Genomic DNA, 18288 nt, shown 5'->3' on the forward strand with positions numbered 1-18288 from the left:
GGAACTATAGACAGCAACAAACCCTCTAGCTCTCCAGGACCAGGGTTGAAGACTGCCCCTACCCTTAACTATATACTCAGAACCCCTATCCCAAAAACGTCTTACCCCTCTACCCTTTGACCTTTAATCTGACTTCCCTCTCCTGCTTCTGGCAGCCTGCCAACCCTTTACCCCTAACCAACATAACCTCTAACACCCCAGAACTAACCCTCATAACTGTTTTACCCTACCTCTCTAACCCTGGACCCCATAACCCCAGACCCAAACCCTCTCCCTTGGCTCATTGGCAGGAGTCCTGCAATGTAACCCCTTACCTCTAGTCCTATTCTTTCTAAGCACCCTCTCCTGCACCTCCCTATACTGTGGCAGTCTGGAATTCCATTTAACACCTAACCTCTAACCCCAACCCCTGACCTCTTAGACTGGCAGTGCCCTGGCCCGGTGGCAGGAGCGGGCACTGCGCGGCGTTTCCAGGAGTCGTGTATGTTGGAGGGTTCTGTCCGTGTGCTGGGCAGGGCCTCGCCGCACACCACCGCCTAGCGGATCCGACGAAGGTCTGATGTCGATACGGGTCAGCTGCAGCGTCACGACCGGGCCACCTTAGTACCATCCCATCTTCCCTCAGCCCACCCATAGACTCTGATTTAAGGCTTTAGACTCTTATTTTAGCCTCTAGACTTTAAGGCTGTAACGTCAGTCCTCGAGGGCTACAGTCCTGCTGGTCTTGACATATCTTCCTATCTCTTCTTTTGGGTCAATGAATATGTCTTAGCTAAAGAGTCAACATAACATTTTTGGACAGGTGTACCTCAGGTAAACCAGCAAGACACAGTGGACCAGAGTTTGACCTACTGCTCCAGAACTACAGGCTACCCCCCCTCTACATTCGCTATCTTGCCACATTCACTCCAGCATCGCCTAGAAAGCCTGTTTGCTCTGGCATTGCTTAGGAGCCTGTTCATGCTTAGAATGTTCCCTCATGGATGTGTATCAATGGTCCAAAGTGGCCTCCTCTCCTCTGCTATCTCCTCTCCTCTGCTATCTCCTCTCCTCTTCTCTCTCCTCTAGTTTCTTCCTAAGGACTGCTCTTTCTCAATGGGACAGTAGATGAGTATTGGTCAGGACCCTGGTCCTGGGAAGCTGCAGTCAGGTGTGCAGGCTTTTTTTCAAGCGCAGCACTACAATCTGATTCCCATTCCAGGACCAGGACTGTTGTAGATCAGGGTGGTAATTATTAGGGGTACGCAGTTTCTTACTGGACAAGTCCAGGTAGCCGTTCCCTGGTTCTGTTCGTTTTCTTCTGTTTGGTGCCCAACGATCATGACCCAGGAGATTAGAGCAGGAGAGGAAGCCATCTGAGGTCATTGAGATGCAAGTTAGGAGTTTTGCTCCTGTCTTGTGGGAGAAACACACCTCTCTTCCGCTGTCCAGACCACCTCCACTCTGCCCTATCCGTCCTCTACATGTCTGGCCCTCTGTCTGCCGGCCTGCTAGAGGGCACTGTGCAGCCAGGTGCTTTGTTTCATCATCACAATGCAACCACAGAGACTACCTTGACAAGCATCTCTTTCTATACGCCTAGAACTTTCTATATGGAACAACTAGCTTGCTAGCTAATGGACAGTGTTTTGGCCTGAGTTGACTCTCCACTCTACCCTCTTCTCTCTGTCTTGGGGGTTCAGTCCTAAAGTTTAGGGATTAAATTGGGACTAGGAGTCAGAATGTGTTAATGTCACGCCATTGCTACAAACAGCTTTCACGAGGAGGCCAAAGAGTGAGAGAAACATTCAACATCCATACTCACCTTTACCTAGACCCTGTTCCAATACGTCCGAAATCCAACCTTCCTTACTGCTTTTTCTTGAAGTCATTGGATTGGTTGAAAATGTTTAGCTTATCCAATCACATACAGACTCATGACTAGATTAAAGGGGGAGGAAAGACGGGTTTCTAAGTATTTGAACAGGGCCTTAGTCTACACCGTCTCTGAGTAATGAATGTCCACTGACAGTTGTCACATGGCTCGATAGTGAATGATCCTGCTGTGTGTTAGTTCATAAGGATTGTGTGTGTGTGTGTGTGTGTTTGTGTGTGTGTGTGTGTGTGTGTGTGTGTGTGTGTGTGTGCTTGAGTGTGCATGCATGTGTGTGTGTTTGTCATTGCTGAGACCTCACAGACAGACTCACACACATACACGTGATACCAGCCATGTCATGACAGCCAAGAGTGCTTGAAGAGGGGGAAATGTTTATGTTGGCATGCCACACACAAGCTCTCAGACCCCCACCACCCACACACACACATACTCTGGCTAGTGTCCCCATCCTGCTCTTAAACCATCCCTGGAGAGTGTCATAAACAGGGCATTTCTCTGACAGCTGCAGCCTTTAAGGACAAACACACACACACACACACACACACACACACACACACACACACACACACACATACACACACACACACACACACTAGGGGCATTCCTCTACTATAACAGCGGCAGCTGCACTGTAGTTGGCCTCCAGCCCTTTAAGAGCTCAGCGGCAGGGCAGGCAGTAGTGATGTCATCATCCGGCAGGTTGTGTGTTTGGATATCATGTTCCTATTAGAAGGTCCTGGCTCGTCTGCTCTCTGCTGACTGACTGAATGGGGCTGTTCCAACATTGACTTGGGATAATCTGCTCTCATTCATCGTGTGTGTGTGTGTGTCTCACTCAGTAGTAGCCGTGTGTTTGAGTCTGTGCCAGAGGTCGATCTACGCCATCAGGTCTATAGTTAGTTGGCCTACGTTGAATTCATCGAGGTCATCATTAGCATGTCGCTTTGGCCTGCTTCTTATCACTATTGCAATAGACATAAGGCTCATTATAGCTCCTCATATAGAATAATGCATAATGCTTATAGCAGTTCATATAACACAGGAGTGGCCTTCCTCCTGGACTGCTGTACTGGGTGTGCAAGCTTTCGATCAGGCCCTGGGCCAACACCCCAGATAAAACTTATCAAGTTCCTGATGAGCAGCTGATTAGCTGAACCAGAGGTGTTAAAGCAGGGCTTGTGCAAAAACCCTGCACACCTAGTAGGAAAGTCACCTAGCCCTGATAGAACATATGATCATGTATAACGCTTATAGCTCTTCATACAGAGTAAGTATATGATACTGCATGATGTCCTCCCAGTTCTGATCTGTTGCCCAATTATCGCCAAAATATTAGAATTGGGCTGCCTGTGTAAACACAGCCTAAGATTCAGGGTTGTGGTCAGTTGAATATCTATTCATTAGGGATTGAATCTAAACATCGGATGTTTAAGTGCTTTTCATTTGAACTCAGATTTATGTAAATCATGCGTTATGATCTATAGGGAAATATTGAAGTTGTGTGCACAGTTCTCAAGTCTGTTTTTGTCCCATTGTGATTTCAAAATGGCTTTTCTTTTTTGGTCTAGGTCAGTTAAGATTGACCCCAGCCCTGAAGTCAATATTTAAGATAAGGCTCCCATAGATCTGCCTTCATAGTAGTGAAGGGTTAAAATAAGAGATGTTTTGTGTATTAGCATTTTGTGTGTTTTATCATACTCAATCTGTTGATCTGTTTGGTCTTCCTCCTCTCTTCTCTATACATTTCCTCTCTCTTCTCTTCTTCCACCTATCCTCTCTTCTCCTCTCTCTTCTTCCTCCTCTCATTTCTCATTTCCTCTCCTCTTCTTCCTCTCCTCTCTTCTCCTCTCGCCTCTTCCTCATCTTCTTCCTCTCTCCTTTCCTCTCTTCTCCTCTCGCCTCTTCCTCATCTTCTTCCTCTCTCCTCTCCTCTTTCTCCTCTCCTACAGTCTTTGATATTTGACGAGGTGGACCTATCTGATGCCAGTGTGGCTGAGTCCAGCACTAAGAATGTTAACAACAGCTTCACGGTGAGATTCTACATGAATGTACGCATGCACGCGTGCACACACACACACACACACACACACACACACACACACACACACACAAAATCAAATCAAACTTTTGTTAATTTGTCGCATGTACAGGATACAACAGGTGTAAAAAAAATGAGAATGTTCGCTACATTCAAAGTCACTGCCAATATCATATCAATGTGCAGTGATGCGGTGGTAGTAGGTAGGTCCATGTAGGCAGGGGTAAAAGTGACTAGGCAGCAGGATAAATATTATAATAATAGTAGCAGCAGTGTGTGTGTGTGTGTGCGCGCGTGCGCATGTGTGTGTGCGCGTGTGCCGATATTAGGTTGTGCTGCAGATCAATGTGCTATGCTAAGGCCACCAAAGTCTTATGTTGATGATGATTGCTTCAATGTGGTGTGTGTGTGTGTGTGTGTGTGTGTGTGTGTGTGTGTGTGTGTGTGTGTGTGTGTGTGTGAGAGAGAGAAATATAAGCAAACATCTTGTCAACTGGGATGCAAACTGACAGGGAACAGTGAGTGTGTTCTTGTTTTTCTATTAACGTTCTCTCACACTCACACACACACACACACACACACACACACACTCACTCACTCACTCACACACACACACACACACACACACACACACACACACACACACACACACACACACACACACACACACACACACACACACACACACACACACACACACACACACACACGTGTGCACAAGCTCAAAGGAGTGAGTGGGGGCATGTCTTTCTATAAATGTCCGCCCTCTCCCCTGGCGTTGCTATAAATAGAAAGGAGAAGGAAGAGAGAGTCAGGAGAGGAGTAAGAGAGAGAGTTCAGAGGAGAACACAGAGCTATTTTTAGTATCGCCTTTAGCGCTCCGCTGAGCATGGTTGGGATGACTTGACTGCCGGCATATTGGTGTGTGTGTGTGTTTGCGTGTCTGCTCGCTTGCTAGCCGAGCTTACTTGACCCCATGACGAAACACATTTTTGAAGATCTTCCCCAAGTGGTCAAGCAGTGACGAGCTCCGACTCCATCGATTCGCCCAGGGTTGATACTTCTAAAAATGTCAATTGTTCAACACTTACCGTGTACCTATGTTTGTCCTCTGTAGTTGCGTGCCTTTCTTTGTTTGCTGAAATCCATACTTTTTAATAAAACGTTTGTCAAATGCCACCGCGACTGTTTCCTGGTTTCTGTTGCTATAAAATGGTAACTGTGTCAATTGAATCTCCGATTACGTAGGGTAACGTACATTTTAGAGCCATCTTAGAGCAACAAAGGACGAGGAAACGGTCGGTTGGTAGTTGTTTTTGACAAAAGTATGGATTTCAGCAAACAAAGAAGATAAGCGTTTCATAATAGCATTTTTTAAAAGTATTGACCCTGGGATAATCATTGTAGTTGGCGCTGAATTTCACAAAGCCTGGTTTCTGATCCACTTTGTTGGTGGAGCTCATCAGAAACTTCCTTCGCCATGGAAGTGTGTATGTGTGTGAGTTTGCGTGTCTGCCTGCATGAACACTTGTGTGTGTGTGTGTGTGTGTTGGGCACGTGCATTGCAGGGGAATGCACATGCTATCTAATGTTTGCTATGAGTCACTGGAGTGGGGTGCAGCTTATAGAGAGATCAGCACAACCCTCAGAATGACTGTAGAGACTAACCACATCAGAGAGAGGGATTGGGAGGGGAGAAAGGGATGGAAAGAGAGGGAGGGTGAGAGAGTGAAAGAAAGCTGCAAAGGACAGGGGGATGGATGGAGAGATAAAGTAAGCGGGAGGGAAGGAAGGAAGGAGAGATGGGGACAGCAGAGATGGGAAAAACAAGGGACAGAGAGAAAGAGCGAAATGAAAAGGGAGGGAAAGAGAGTGAGAAAGGAAGAGAGATTTAATAGCACAGAAGTTTTTGTTCTGGAACTCAACACATTCCACTATCTCCAGTCCATTTACATGTGCAGACCTTTAAACACAGGGATGTGTTTTGGGTTAGGTTATTCAGGGGTGTGTTTTGGATCAGACTGTTCAGGGGGGGGGGGGGGGGGGGTTGGTCACCCTTCAGGGATGTGTTTGGGGTCAGGTTATTCAGGGGTGTGTTTGGGTCAGGTTATTTGGGGGTGGGGGGTGGTCACTATTTAGGGATGTTAGGTTATTTTGAGTTAGGTTATTCAGGGGTGCGTTTTGGGTCAGGTTATTTAGGGATGTGTTTTGGGTCAGGTTATTCAGGGGTGCGTTTTGGGTCAGGTTATTCAGGGGTGCGTTTTGGGTCAGGTTATGTGCAATGCTGAACCCCTGGGGTGCATTTATTATAGAAGGGCTCTTCACCTCTGTTGTGGGTGTGTGTGGTTGTGTGTGTGGGTGCGAGAGAGTGAGAGAGAGTGCTGCTGCTCCATGTGACAGTGTGCGTGTGTAGTGCTCTGTTTGTTCCTCAAGCGGCTGAGGATCTGCTGCAGTGAGGGAGACACACACGCACACACACATACACACACACACACACCGAGAGGGGGAGACCAGGCTTCACCATTCAGCACGACCGCACACACTCTCCTTCAGAGAGAGAAAGAGAGAGAGTGAGAGTGGGGGTAAGTGCATTGCAGGATGGCTTTCAGACACAGTTAGTGTTAATGAATACTGCAGTTCATCTCTCTGTCTGTCTCTATGTCTCTGTCTGTCTGTGTGTCTGTGAGTTGAAAGATGCTGTTGTGGTCTGTGCAGGTTGGTTTGTGCTGGGGATGGGACAGCATGATATAGGGGATGGGACAGCGTGATAGAGGGAGTGGGACAGGGTGATAGAGGGAGTGGGACAGCGTGATAGAGGGAGTGGGACAGCGTGATAGAGGGAGTGGGACAGCGTGATGTAGGGAGTGGGACAGCGGGATAGAGGGAGTGGGACAGCGTGATAGAGGGAGTGGGACAGCGTGATAGAGGGAGTGGGACAGCGTGATAGAGGGAGTGGGACAGCGTGATGTAGGGAGTGGGACAGCGTGATGTAGGGAGTGGGACAGCGTGATGTAGGGAGTGGGACAGCGTGAAGTAGGGAGTGGGACAGCGTGATAGAGGGAGTGGGACAGCGTGATGTAGGGAGTGGGACAGCGTGATAGAGGGAGTGGGACAGCGTGATGTAGGGGGTGGGACAGCGTGATGTAGGGAGTGGGACAGCGTGCTAGAGGGAGTGGGACAGCGTGATAGAGGGAGTGGGACAGTGTGATAGAGGGAGTGGGACAGCGTGATAGAGGGAGTGGGACAGCGTGATAGAGGGAGTGGGACAGCGTGATAGAGGGAGTGGGACAGCGTGATGTAGGGAGTGGGACAGCGTGATGTAGGGAGTGGGACAGCGTGATGTAGGGAGTGGGACAGCGTGATAGAGGGAGTGGGACAGCATGATAGAGGGAGTGGGACAGCGTGATAGAGGGAGTGAGACAGCGTGATGTAGGGAGTGGGACAGCGTGATGTAGGGAGTGGGACAGCGTGATGTAGGGAGTGGGACAGCGTGATGTAGGGAGTGGGACAGCGTGATGTAGGGAGTGGGACAGCGTGATGTAGGGAGTGGGACAGCGTGATGTAGGGAGTGGGACAACGTGATGTAGGGAGTGGGACAGCGTGATAGAGGGAGTGGGACAGCGTGATGTAGGGAGTGGGACAGCGTGATGTAGGGAGTGGGACAGCGTGATAGAGGGAGTGGGACAGCGTGATAGAGGGAGTGGGACAGCGTGATAGAGGGAGTGGGACAGCGAGATGTAGGGAGTGGGACAGCGTGATAGAGGGAGTGGGACAGCGTGATGTAGGGAGTGGGACAGCGTGATAGAGGGAGTGGGACAGCGTGATAGAGGGAGTGGGACAGCGTGATAGAGGGAGTGGGACAGCGTGATGTAGGGAGTGGGACAGCGTGATAGAGGGAGTGGGACAGCGTGATAGAGGGAGTGGGACAGCGTGATAGAGGGAGTGGGACAGCGTGATAGAGGGAGTGGGACAGCGTGATGTAGGGAGTGGGACAGCGTGATGTAGGGAGTGGGACAGCGTGATAGAGGGAGTGGGACAGCGTGATGTAGGGAGTGGGACAGCGTGATGTAGGGAGTGGGACAGCGTGATGTAGGGAGTGGGACAGCGTGATAGAGGGAGTGGGACAGCGTGATAGAGGGAGTGGGACAGCGTGATAGAGGGAGTGGGACAGCGTGATGTAGGGAGTGGGACAGCGTGATGTAGGGAGTGGGACAGCGTGATAGAGGGAGTGGGACAGCGTGATGTAGGGAGTGGGACAGCGTGATGTAGGGAGTGGGACAGCGTGATGTAGGGAGTGGGACAGCGTGATGTAGGGAGTGGGACAGCGTGATGTAGGGAGTGGGACAGCGTGATGTAGGAAGTGGGACAGCGTGATAGAGGGAGTGGGACAGCGTGATAGAGGGAGTGGGACAGCGTGATAGAGGGAGTGGGACAGCGTGATAGAAGGAGTGGGACAGCGTGATGTAGGGAGTGGGACAGCGTGATGTAGGGAGTGGGACAGATACTGTTCAGTGCGTGGCGTGATAGAACACTAAAAGATTGTATGTTAGCCTTTGTATTATTGATGTCCTTCGTGTCTGTGTCCTTCTCTCTTTCTGTGTGTGTGTGTGTGTGTGGTGGGGGCAGCATTGTCTTCTGAAATTAAGATGTGTTGAAGCGATTTGGTTACTGAGGTGTGTGTGTGTGTGCACGCGGTGCTTGCGTGCGCTTGTGTGTATGTGTGTGTATGCAGGTAGTGTGTGTGTATGTCTGTGTGTATGCGGGTAGTGTGTGTGTGTATGTAGTGTGTGTATGTGGGTAGTGTGTGTGTATGTAGTGTGTGTATGCGGGTAGTGTTTGTGTATGTCTTTGTGTATGCGGGTAGTGTGTGTGTATGTAGTGTGTGTATGTGGGTAGTGTGTGTGTATGTGTTTGTGTATGCGGGTAGTGTGTGTGTATGTAGTGTGTGTGTATGCGGGTAGTGTGTGTGTATGTGTTTGTGTATGCGGGTAGTGTATGTGTTTGTGTATGCGGGTAGTGTGTGTGTGTAGTGTGTATGCGGGTAGTGTGTGTGTGTAGTGTGTATGCGGGTAGTGTGTGTGTGTATGTAGTGTGTATGCGGGTAGTGTGTGTGTATGTAGTGTGTATGCGGGTAGTGTGTGTGTATGTGTGTGTATGCGGGTAGTGTGTGTGTATGTAGTGTGTGTATGCGGGTAGTGTGTGTGTATGTAGTGTGAATGCGGGTAGTGTGTGTGTATGTAGTGTGTATGCGGGTAGTGTGTGTGTATGCGGGTAGTGTGTGTGTATGTAGTGTGTATGCAGATAGTGTGTGTGTATGTAGTGTGTATGCGGGTAGTGTGTATGTGTGTGTATGCGGGTAGTGTGTGTGTATGTGTGTGTATGTAGTGTGAATGCGGGTAGTGTATGTGTATGTGTGTGTATGCAGGTAGTGTGTGTGTGTATGCGGGTAGTGTATGTGTGTACGTGTGTGTGTGTATGCGGGTAGTGTGTGTGTATGTAGTGTGGCGGGCTGCTGTGAATATGAGATGAGATGTACAGTGCCTTGCGAAAGTATTCGGCCCCCTTGAACTTTGCAACCTTTTGCCACATTTCAGGCTTCAAACATAAAGATATAAAACTGTATTTTTTTGTGAAGAATCAACAACAAGTGGGACACAATCATGAAGTGGAACGACATTTATTGGATATTTCAAACTTTTTTAACTAAAAAACTGAAAAATTGGGCGTGCAAAATTATTCAGCCCCCTTAAGTTAATACTTTGTAGCGCCACCTTTTGCTGCGATTACAGCTGTAAGTCGCTTGGGGTATGTCTCTATCAGTTTTGCACATCGAGAGACTGACATTTTTTCCCATTCCTCCTTGCAAAACAGCTCGAGCTCAGTGAGGTTGGATGGAGAGCATTTGTGAACAGCAGTTTTCAGTTCTTTCCACAGATTCTCGATTGGATTCAGGTCTGGACTTTGACTTGGCCATTCTAACACCTGGATATGTTTATTTTTGAACCATTCCATTGTAGATTTTGCTTTATGTTTTGGATCATTGTCTTGTTGGAAGACAAATCTCCGTCCCAGTCTCAGGTCTTTTGCAGACTCCATCAGGTTTTCTTCCAGAATGGTCCTGTATTTGGCTCCATCCATCTTCCCATCAATTTTAACCATCTTCCCTGTCCCTGCTAAAGAAAAGCAGGCCCAAACCATGATTTGACAGTGGGGATGGTGTGTTCAGGGTGATGAGCTGTGTTGCTTTTACGCCAAACATTGTTGCCAAAAAGTTCAATTTTGGTTTCATCTGACCAGAGCACCTTCTTCCACATGTTTGGTGTGTCTCCCAGGTGGCTTGTGGCAAACTTTAAACAACACTTTTTATGGATATCTTTAAGAAATGGCTTTCTTCTTGCCACTCTTCCATAAAGGCCAGATTTGTGCAATATACGACTGATTGTTGTCCTATGGACAGAGTCTCCCACCTCAGCTGTAGATCTCTGCAGTTCATCCAGAGTGATCATGGGCCTCTTGGCTGCATCTCTGATCAGTCTTCTCCTTGTATGAGCTGAAAGTTTAGAGGGACGGCCAGGTCTTGGTAGATTTGCAGTGGTCTGATACTCCTTCCATTTCAATATTATCGCTTGCACAGTGCTCCTTGGGATGTTTAAAGCTTGGGAAATATTTTTGTATCCAAATCCGGCTTTAAACTTCTTCACAACAGTATCTCAGACCTGCCTGGTGTGTTCCTTGTTCTTCATGATGCTCTCTGCGCTTTTAACGGACCTCTGAGACTATCACAGTGCAGGTGCATTTATACGGAGACTTGATTACACACAGGTGGATTGTATTTATCATCATTAGTCATTTAGGTCAACATTGGATCATTCAGAGATCCTCACTGAACTTCTGGAGAGAGTTTGCTGCACTGAAAGTAAAGGGGCTGAATAATTTTGCACGCCCAATTTTTCAGTTTTTGATTTGTTAAAAAAGTTTGAAATATCCAATAAATGTCGTTCCACTTCATGATTGTGTCCCACTTGTTGTTGATTCTTCACAAAAAAATACAGTATAGTTTTATATCTTTATGTTTGAAGCCTGAAATGTGGCAAAAGGTCGCAAAGTTCAAGGGGGCCGAATACTTTCGCAAGGCACTGTATCTGGGGGAAGCACCTTGCGGTACATATGAGGGTGCTTGCTACAGATTCTGCAAGGATACTAGACTCAGATAAAGGATTATTGTTTCGTCGAGGCTTTAATGTCCGCGATTTTAACCCTTTATGTGGCGTGGAAATAGACACTGTGTGTATTGGCTATATTGTGTATTTTCTGAATTTTCTGATTGGGTTTGCTGCTGATGTAGATTGTTGATTGTATGTAGTAATAGGTTTCTATTCATGAAAAAATATATATTAGTCATGAATCAATAAACGTCTGCACATGCACAGTAACCATGTGAGTCTGCGTGTGTGTGAGTCTGCGCGTGTGTGTGTCTGCGTGTGTGTGAGTCTGCGTGTGTGTGAGTCTGCGTGTGTGTGAGTCTGCATGTGTGTGAGTCTGCATGTGTGTGAGTCTGCATGTGTGTGAGTCTGCGTGTGTGTGAGTCTGCGTGTGTGTGAGTCTGCGTGTGTGTGAGTCTGCGTGTGTGTGAGTCTGCGTGTGTGTGAGTCTGCGTGTGTGTGAGTCTGCGTGTGTGTGAGTCTGCGTGTGTGTGAATCTGCGTGTGTGTGTGAGTCTGCGTGTGTGTGAGTCTGCGTGTGTGTGAGTCTGCGTGTGTGTGAGTCTGCTCGTGTGTGTGAGTCTGCTCGTGTGTGTGAGTCTGCGTGTGTGTGAGTCTGCGTGTGTGTGAGCCTGCGTGTGTGTGAGTCTGCTCGTGTGTGTGAGTCTGCTTGTGTGTGTGAGTCTGCATGTGTGTGAGTCTGCATGTGTGTGAGTCTGCATGTGTGTGAGTCTGCGTGTGTGTAAGTCTGCGTGTGTTTGAGTCTGCATGTGTGTGAGTCTGCATGTGTGTGAGTCTGCGGGTGTTTGAGTCTGTGTGTGTGTGAGTCTGCCCGTGTGTGTGTGAGTCTGTGTGTGTGTGAGTCTGCGTGTGTGTGTGTGTGTGTGAGTCTGTGTGTGTGTGAGTCTGTGTGTGTGTGAGTCTGCGTGTGTGTGTGTGTGAGTCTGTGTGTGTGTGAGTCTGTGTGTGTGAGTCTGCGTGTGTGTGAGTCTGCGTGTGTGTGAGTCTGCTCGTGTGTGTGAGTCTGCATGTGTGTGAGTCTGCATGTGTGTGAGTCTGCGTGTGTGTGAGTCTGCGTGTGTGTGAGTCTGCATGTGTGTGAGTCTGCATGTGTGTGAGTCTGCGGGTGTGTGAGTCTGTGTGTGTATGAGTCTGCCCGTGTGTGTGTGAGTCTGTGTGTGTGTGAGTCTGAGTGTGTGTGTGTGTGAGTCTGTGTGTGTGTGAGTCTGCGTGTGTGTGTGTGTGTGTGTGTGTGAGTCTGTGTGTGTGTGAGTCTGCGTGTGTGTGTGTGTGTGTGTGTGAGTCTGTGTGTGTGTGTGAGTCTGTATGTGTGTGTGAGTCTGCGTGTGTGTGTGTGTGAGTCTGTGTGTGTGTGTGAGTCTGTGTGTGTGTGAGTCTGTGTGTGTGTGTGAGTCTGTGTGTGTGTGTGTGTGTGAGTCTGTGTGTGTGTGTGAGTCTGTGTGTGTGTGTGAGTCTGTATGTGTGTGTGAGTCTGTATGTGTGTGTGAGTCTGTGTGTGTGTGTGAGTCTGTGTGTGTGTGTGAGTCTGTGTGTGTGTGTGTGTGTGAGTCTGTGTGTGTGTGTGTGAGTCTGTGTGTGTGTGTGAGTCTGTAGGTGTGTGTGAGTCTGTATGTGTCTGCGTGTGTGTGTGTGTGTGTGAGTCTGTGTGTGTGTGTGAGTCTGTGTGTGTGTGTGAGTCTGTATGTGTGTGTGAGTCTGTGTGTGTGTGAGTCTGTGTGTGTGTGTGAGTCTGTGTGTGTGTGTGTGTGAGTCTGTGTGTGTGTGTGAGTCTGTGTGTGTGTGTGAGTCTGTATGTGTGTGTGAGTCTGTATGTGTGTGTGAGTCTGTGTGTGTGTGTGAGTCTGTGTGTGTGTGTGAGTCTGTGTGTGTGTGTGTGTGTGAGTCTGTGTGTGTGTGTGAGTCTGTGTGTGTGTGTGAGTCTGTGTGTGTGTGTGAGTCTGTATGTGTGTGTGAGTCTGTATGTGTCTGCGTGTGTGTGTGTGTGTGTGAGTCTGTGTGTGTGTGTGAGTCTGTGTGTGTGTGTGAGTCTGTATGTGTGTGTGAGTCTGTGTGTGTGTGTGTGTGAGTCTGGTCCTGTCATGTACCTTTCTGCAAGTGGTAATTTTTCTCTGCATGTTAGTGAATAGAACATTGTAATGCCTTGCTATTCAATTTAGATGATCAAATCTTGATGGCTCTAATGCTGTGATCTCAACTCCAGGCAATTGAACCCTCATTTAGATAGATGATACCCTTGTATTCCAGCCCATTATAGAAGCTGAATGTTAGGTTAGCTACTGTATGACTCTTGTTAATGTGTTCAAGCAATGAGAACCCAATCTTGATGTGATTTTCTCGATAACGGGTAGCTGTAGACTCATAGTGGGATCCTCGTGATTCGAGATGACTGTGGGGTTTTGAAGAGTCTGCTCTAGAAGGTGAAAAATGATTGATTATGGATAATTAATTGATATGATTATAAAACACACACACACACACACACACACACACACACACACACACACACACACACACACACACACACACACACACACACACACACACACACACACACACACACACACACACACCTCAACACTCCTCATCTGCCCTTTGACCTAAGTCTGAGGTGGCTGATCAGGGAACTTCTCTCCCTCAAGAGTTTCCAGTGCTATTTATAGAAACACACTCCAGTTTCCCTAGGCAACCATCCTTCATCCCCTACAAGCACACACACACGCGCGCACACACATAAACACACTCTCTCTCTATGTAACCCTGCAGCATCAGGTCACTCTAATCCTAGAGAAAGAAGGGGTCGATTGCAGCGAACAGGCAGAACGTAGCGCAGTGCTACACATTACCACCGGATTTCTTAAAGTGCAACGAAAGGGAGATAACATGCACCCGCGTGTTAAAGCAAACATGCATGCAACAAAAAACCCACCAGAAAAAATCTGCAGATTAGTTCACCTCTAGTTGTTACCAGAGATACCGTATATAATGACGAGATGGTCTTGTCTCCACTCTAACAACGGGAGGCGTTGTCCCAAAGGCGGGAAGGCTTGCCACTTGTTCTGCTTGGTCTAATTAGCCAGCTACATCTAACAAGACACACACGCAAACACACACACACCCACACACACACCGCAACGAACACAGAGGGGTCAGTGAGGTTAGTGTGTGACGTGCACAGGTGTTTCTTTTATCCGTCAGACAGACAGAGGGCCGCCGTGTGGAGCTGTTTGTCTGTCTGTGGACACATCCGTTCTTTTATCCCGACATGATTCATTCATCCACAACAACACCATTACAACGCACAGCGGCAACAGTCACATCGCAGGGGAAAAGAGGTTGGATCTGCATGGAACCCGTGAAGCTGTAACTGTCCATGTCTCCTAATGGAGAAGACAATATGGCTGACAAACGGTATCAGTCTTATTCTTTTACATGTCACCATGCATTATAGTTACTGTAGCACATGAATGTGTTACTGTAGATTTCTTGCAGAAAATACTGCACTGGTACAATTGTGTGTGTGTGTGTGTGGGGGGGGTGTCTTTGTTCAAACGTTTTAAGTATATCTGCCTCAGACACACAAGAGGTGTGTTGTATGCCACACGGACACATGCGCGCACACACACACACACAAACAGTGATGGGTGGCTGCTGTGTGTGAGCTAACGGCTATGTTTCCACTCCTGGTAATGGGCTCAGAGCTCAGATGCTGCTGGTCCACAGGGCAGACAGACCTGGACACAGCTGCTGAGATGCAGGGAGGGAGGGATGGATAGCACAGGGAGGGAGGGATGAGTGTGGGTGGGCACTGTGACAGAGACTGGGTAATTATCAGGTGAAAATATACAAATAGATCTAAATTGGTGTATGCGTGCATTTGTGGGTGTATGCATGTGTGCGCTTTGTTAGAAGGCGTTTCAGTGTGTTGTGTGGCACTTTTTTTGTGTTGAAGGTTTTTGGTTGCAGTGTTTGTGTGTGCGTGTGTGTTATGGTCGTCGTTATTAGAAGGTGTTTGTGTGTGTTGCTGCGTGTTGCTGTGTGGACCTCCTGCCTCGAGTCTCCCAGCACTGAATCCTTGTCAGCCGTGTTAACACCCCCTCTATCGCTACCTAAGAGGACAACAGCGAGAGGAAGAGGGGGATAGAGAGAGGAGAGAAAATGGTTAGGGATAAAAGAGAGGAAATAGAGAAGACAGAGAGAGTAGAGAAAGAAATAAGGCAGAGGGAGAAAAGAAGAGAAGAAAAGAAGAGAGGAGGGAGAGATAGAGAAGCGATAGAAGATAAGACCGAGTGATGAATAAGTGATGAATGTTGAAAGGGTTGTATCTGTAATGTCTGTCTGTCTGTCTACTGGGAGCCTCTCCCTCCCTCCCTCAGCCTGGAGAGAGAGGGAAAGAGAGGAGGAGGAGGGGGGCTATGGGCTCTCGGCCTTTACCAAGGCACTCCGCCTGTCACCTCACCTCAGACTCAAAACATGAGGGAGTGTGAGCGGGCAGACAGAGAGAGAGAGAGAGAGAGAGAGAGAGAGAGAGAGGGGAGGGGGGATAAGTGATAAGGGAAAGGGTGAGGACATGTTTGAGGGGGCTTAGAAAGAGAGAGAGACAGGGCAAGCTAGCGCAAGGAAATGTTGCGGGGAAAAAGAACGAGAGCGAGGCAGATCGTGAGCGCCTAAGAGAAAAAAGGGAGAGAAAGCGAGGGAGGGGGCTTGTCCTCACTCCCCTCTTAAAGACGGAGAGCGGATCTCCCGCCGGCTCAGAGGCTAGGCAGAGGACTCTCTCTCTGTGTGTACACTCATCATCCTTGTCTCTCCATCTCTCTATCCACCCATCCATCTATCCATCCAGGTGATCACTCCATTCCGCAGGCTCATCCTCTGCGCGGAGAACAGGAAAGAGATGGAGGACTGGATCAGCTCGCTGAAGTCCGTCCAGTCCAGAGAGCATTACGAGGTAAGACCCGATCCATTCCCTGTTCTCTATAGCAACAGATCCACTGCCTGTGTGGGAGCGAGGGAGAAAGAGGGAGAGAATAAGAGGGGAGGCATGGAGAGAGGGGGAAGGAGAGAATTGGGAAAAGGAGAGGAGATGGAATGGAGAGTGTTGCAGAAAACAATAGATCTTTGATCTGAGCATTGGTTAACTGTGGAGGCTTATGATGATGTCAGTTTCTGCTGTTTAGATAGCAGTTATTTAGCCGTTATATATTGTTGTAATATTGCTATGTTTCTATTGTTTATTTTGGAGATGTGTGTGAGCGGCAGGGTAGTGTAGCGCAGGATAGTGCAGGAAAGTGCAGGGTAGTGCAGGGTAGCGCAGGGTAGTGCAGGGTAGCGCAGGGTAGTGTACTCAGTGGGTCCCGTGCTCTGTAGCGTGCTGTGGACTGGCACATCTATTTCACCCACTAAGGGTGGTCGCGGCTGCCCAGCTCACAGGAGGCATACACACATGTGTATGCACACGCACGTACACGCACACAAACAGTGTTGTATATACAGACAGTCTTAACAGGTTTTTACCAGCTAGTGTCTGTCTCCTTTCTCCTTACTCTCTGTGTGTCTTCCCTTACAGAAAGAAACACATGATTTCTCATGTTAAATTTCTACAAGTTTTGCAATCATTTGAAATCATGTGAAACCATGTGGTTTTTAGAACACTTCTCACGTGATGATATTTCACATGAGATTTCACAGGTGATGCCCAGCAAACAAAAATTTGTATTTTGGATGTCCCCCGACACCTCCTACAATTATAGGGTTTACAATTGACATATTTGACACACTATGACATACACTAAATTACCAAAAGTATGTGGACACCTGCTCGATCAAACATCTCATTCCAAAATCATGGGCATTAATATGGAGTTGGTCCACCCTTTGCTGCTATAACAGCCTCCACTCTTCTGGGAAGGCTTTCCACTAGATGTTTGAACATTGCTGCGGGGACTTGCTTCCAGTTAGCCACAAAACCATTAGTGAGGTTGGGCACTGATAATGGGCAATTAGATCTGGCTTGCAGTCGGCACTCCAATTCATGTCAAAGTTGTTCGATGGGGTTGAGGTCAGGGCACTGTGCAGGCCAGTCAAGTTCTTCCACACCGATCTCAACAAACCATGAAATTGGAATGGCGACTTTGTGCACGGGGGCCTTGTCATGCTGAAACAGGAAAGGGCCTTCCCCAAACTGTTGCCACAAAGTTGGAAGCACAGAATCGTCTAGAATGTCATTGTATGCTGTAGCGGTAACATTTCCCTTCACTGTCACTAAGGGACATGGCCCGAACCATGAAAAACAGCCCCAGACCATTAGTCCTCCTTCACCAAACTTTACAGTTGGAACTATGCATTGGGGCAGGTAGCATTCTCCTCACATCTGCCAAACCCAGATTCGTCCGTCGGACTACCAGATAGTGAAGCGTGATTCATCACTGCAGAGAACACGTTTCCACTGCTGCAGAGTCCAATGGCGGAGAGCTTTACACCACTCCAGCCAATGCCTGACATTGCGCATGGTCATCTTAGGCTTGTGTGCGGCTCCTCGGCCATGGAAACTAATTTCATGAAGCGCCCGTCGAACAGTTAGTGTGCTGACTTTGCTTCACTCGGGAGTGAGTGTTGCAAACAAGGACATACGATTTTTACCTTGTGCCTTAAGCACTCAACAATCCCATTCTGTGAGCTTATGTGGCTTACCACTTCTTGGCTGAGTCGTTGTTGCTCCTAAACATTTTCACTTCACAACATGCCTTACAGTTGACCGGGGCAGCTCTATCAGGGCAGACATTTGACGAACTGACTTGTTGAAAAGGTGGCATCCTATGACGGTGCCACGTTTAAAGTCACTCTTCAGTAAGGCCATTCTACTGCTAATGTTGTCCTATGGAGATTGCATGGCGGTGTGCTTGATTTTATACACCTGTCAGCAACAGTTGTACCTGCGATTTGAAGTCATAACCTCTTGGTTCACGGCATTCCAATATTCCTGCTACGCCACCATGTCTGTGTCAAAAATTGATTTCCCCATATTCCTACACTTTAAACTTCAAAGTAAATCTCAGCTTTGTTAAAAATACACTCAAGAAAAGCTATTATATTAATCACAGTGATTCAGGAGTAACATTAAAACAGAATAACATAGTGCATTTGGAAAGTATTCAG

The 18288-nt window shown here is 47.9% G+C and overlaps 1 protein-coding gene across 20 annotated transcripts in view; it reads left to right on the forward strand.

Moving 5' to 3' along the window:
* Nucleotides 1-18288, forward strand: part of dgkh (diacylglycerol kinase, eta) — an 87680-nt gene that overhangs the window by 28853 nt on the left and 40539 nt on the right. For 13 of the 20 annotated variants that reach the window (XM_090215489.1, XM_090215490.1, XM_090215496.1 and 10 more), the window contains 2 exons: nt 3826-3906; nt 15977-16081. In XM_090215489.1, coding sequence (XP_090071615.1) covers nt 3826-3906; nt 15977-16081 — 186 coding nt within the window. Of the gene's footprint in view, nt 1-421; nt 572-3825; nt 3907-15976; nt 16082-18288 lie in introns of all 20 variants that reach the window. The other 7 variants (XM_090215492.1, XM_090215493.1, XM_090215491.1 and 4 more) reach the window with 2 other exon arrangements.

This window comes from Oncorhynchus mykiss, chromosome 22, assembly GCF_057628025.1.
Source record: "Oncorhynchus mykiss isolate SJ-2025 chromosome 22, ASM5762802v1, whole genome shotgun sequence".
Classification (NCBI taxonomy): Eukaryota; Metazoa; Chordata; class Actinopteri; order Salmoniformes; family Salmonidae; genus Oncorhynchus; species Oncorhynchus mykiss.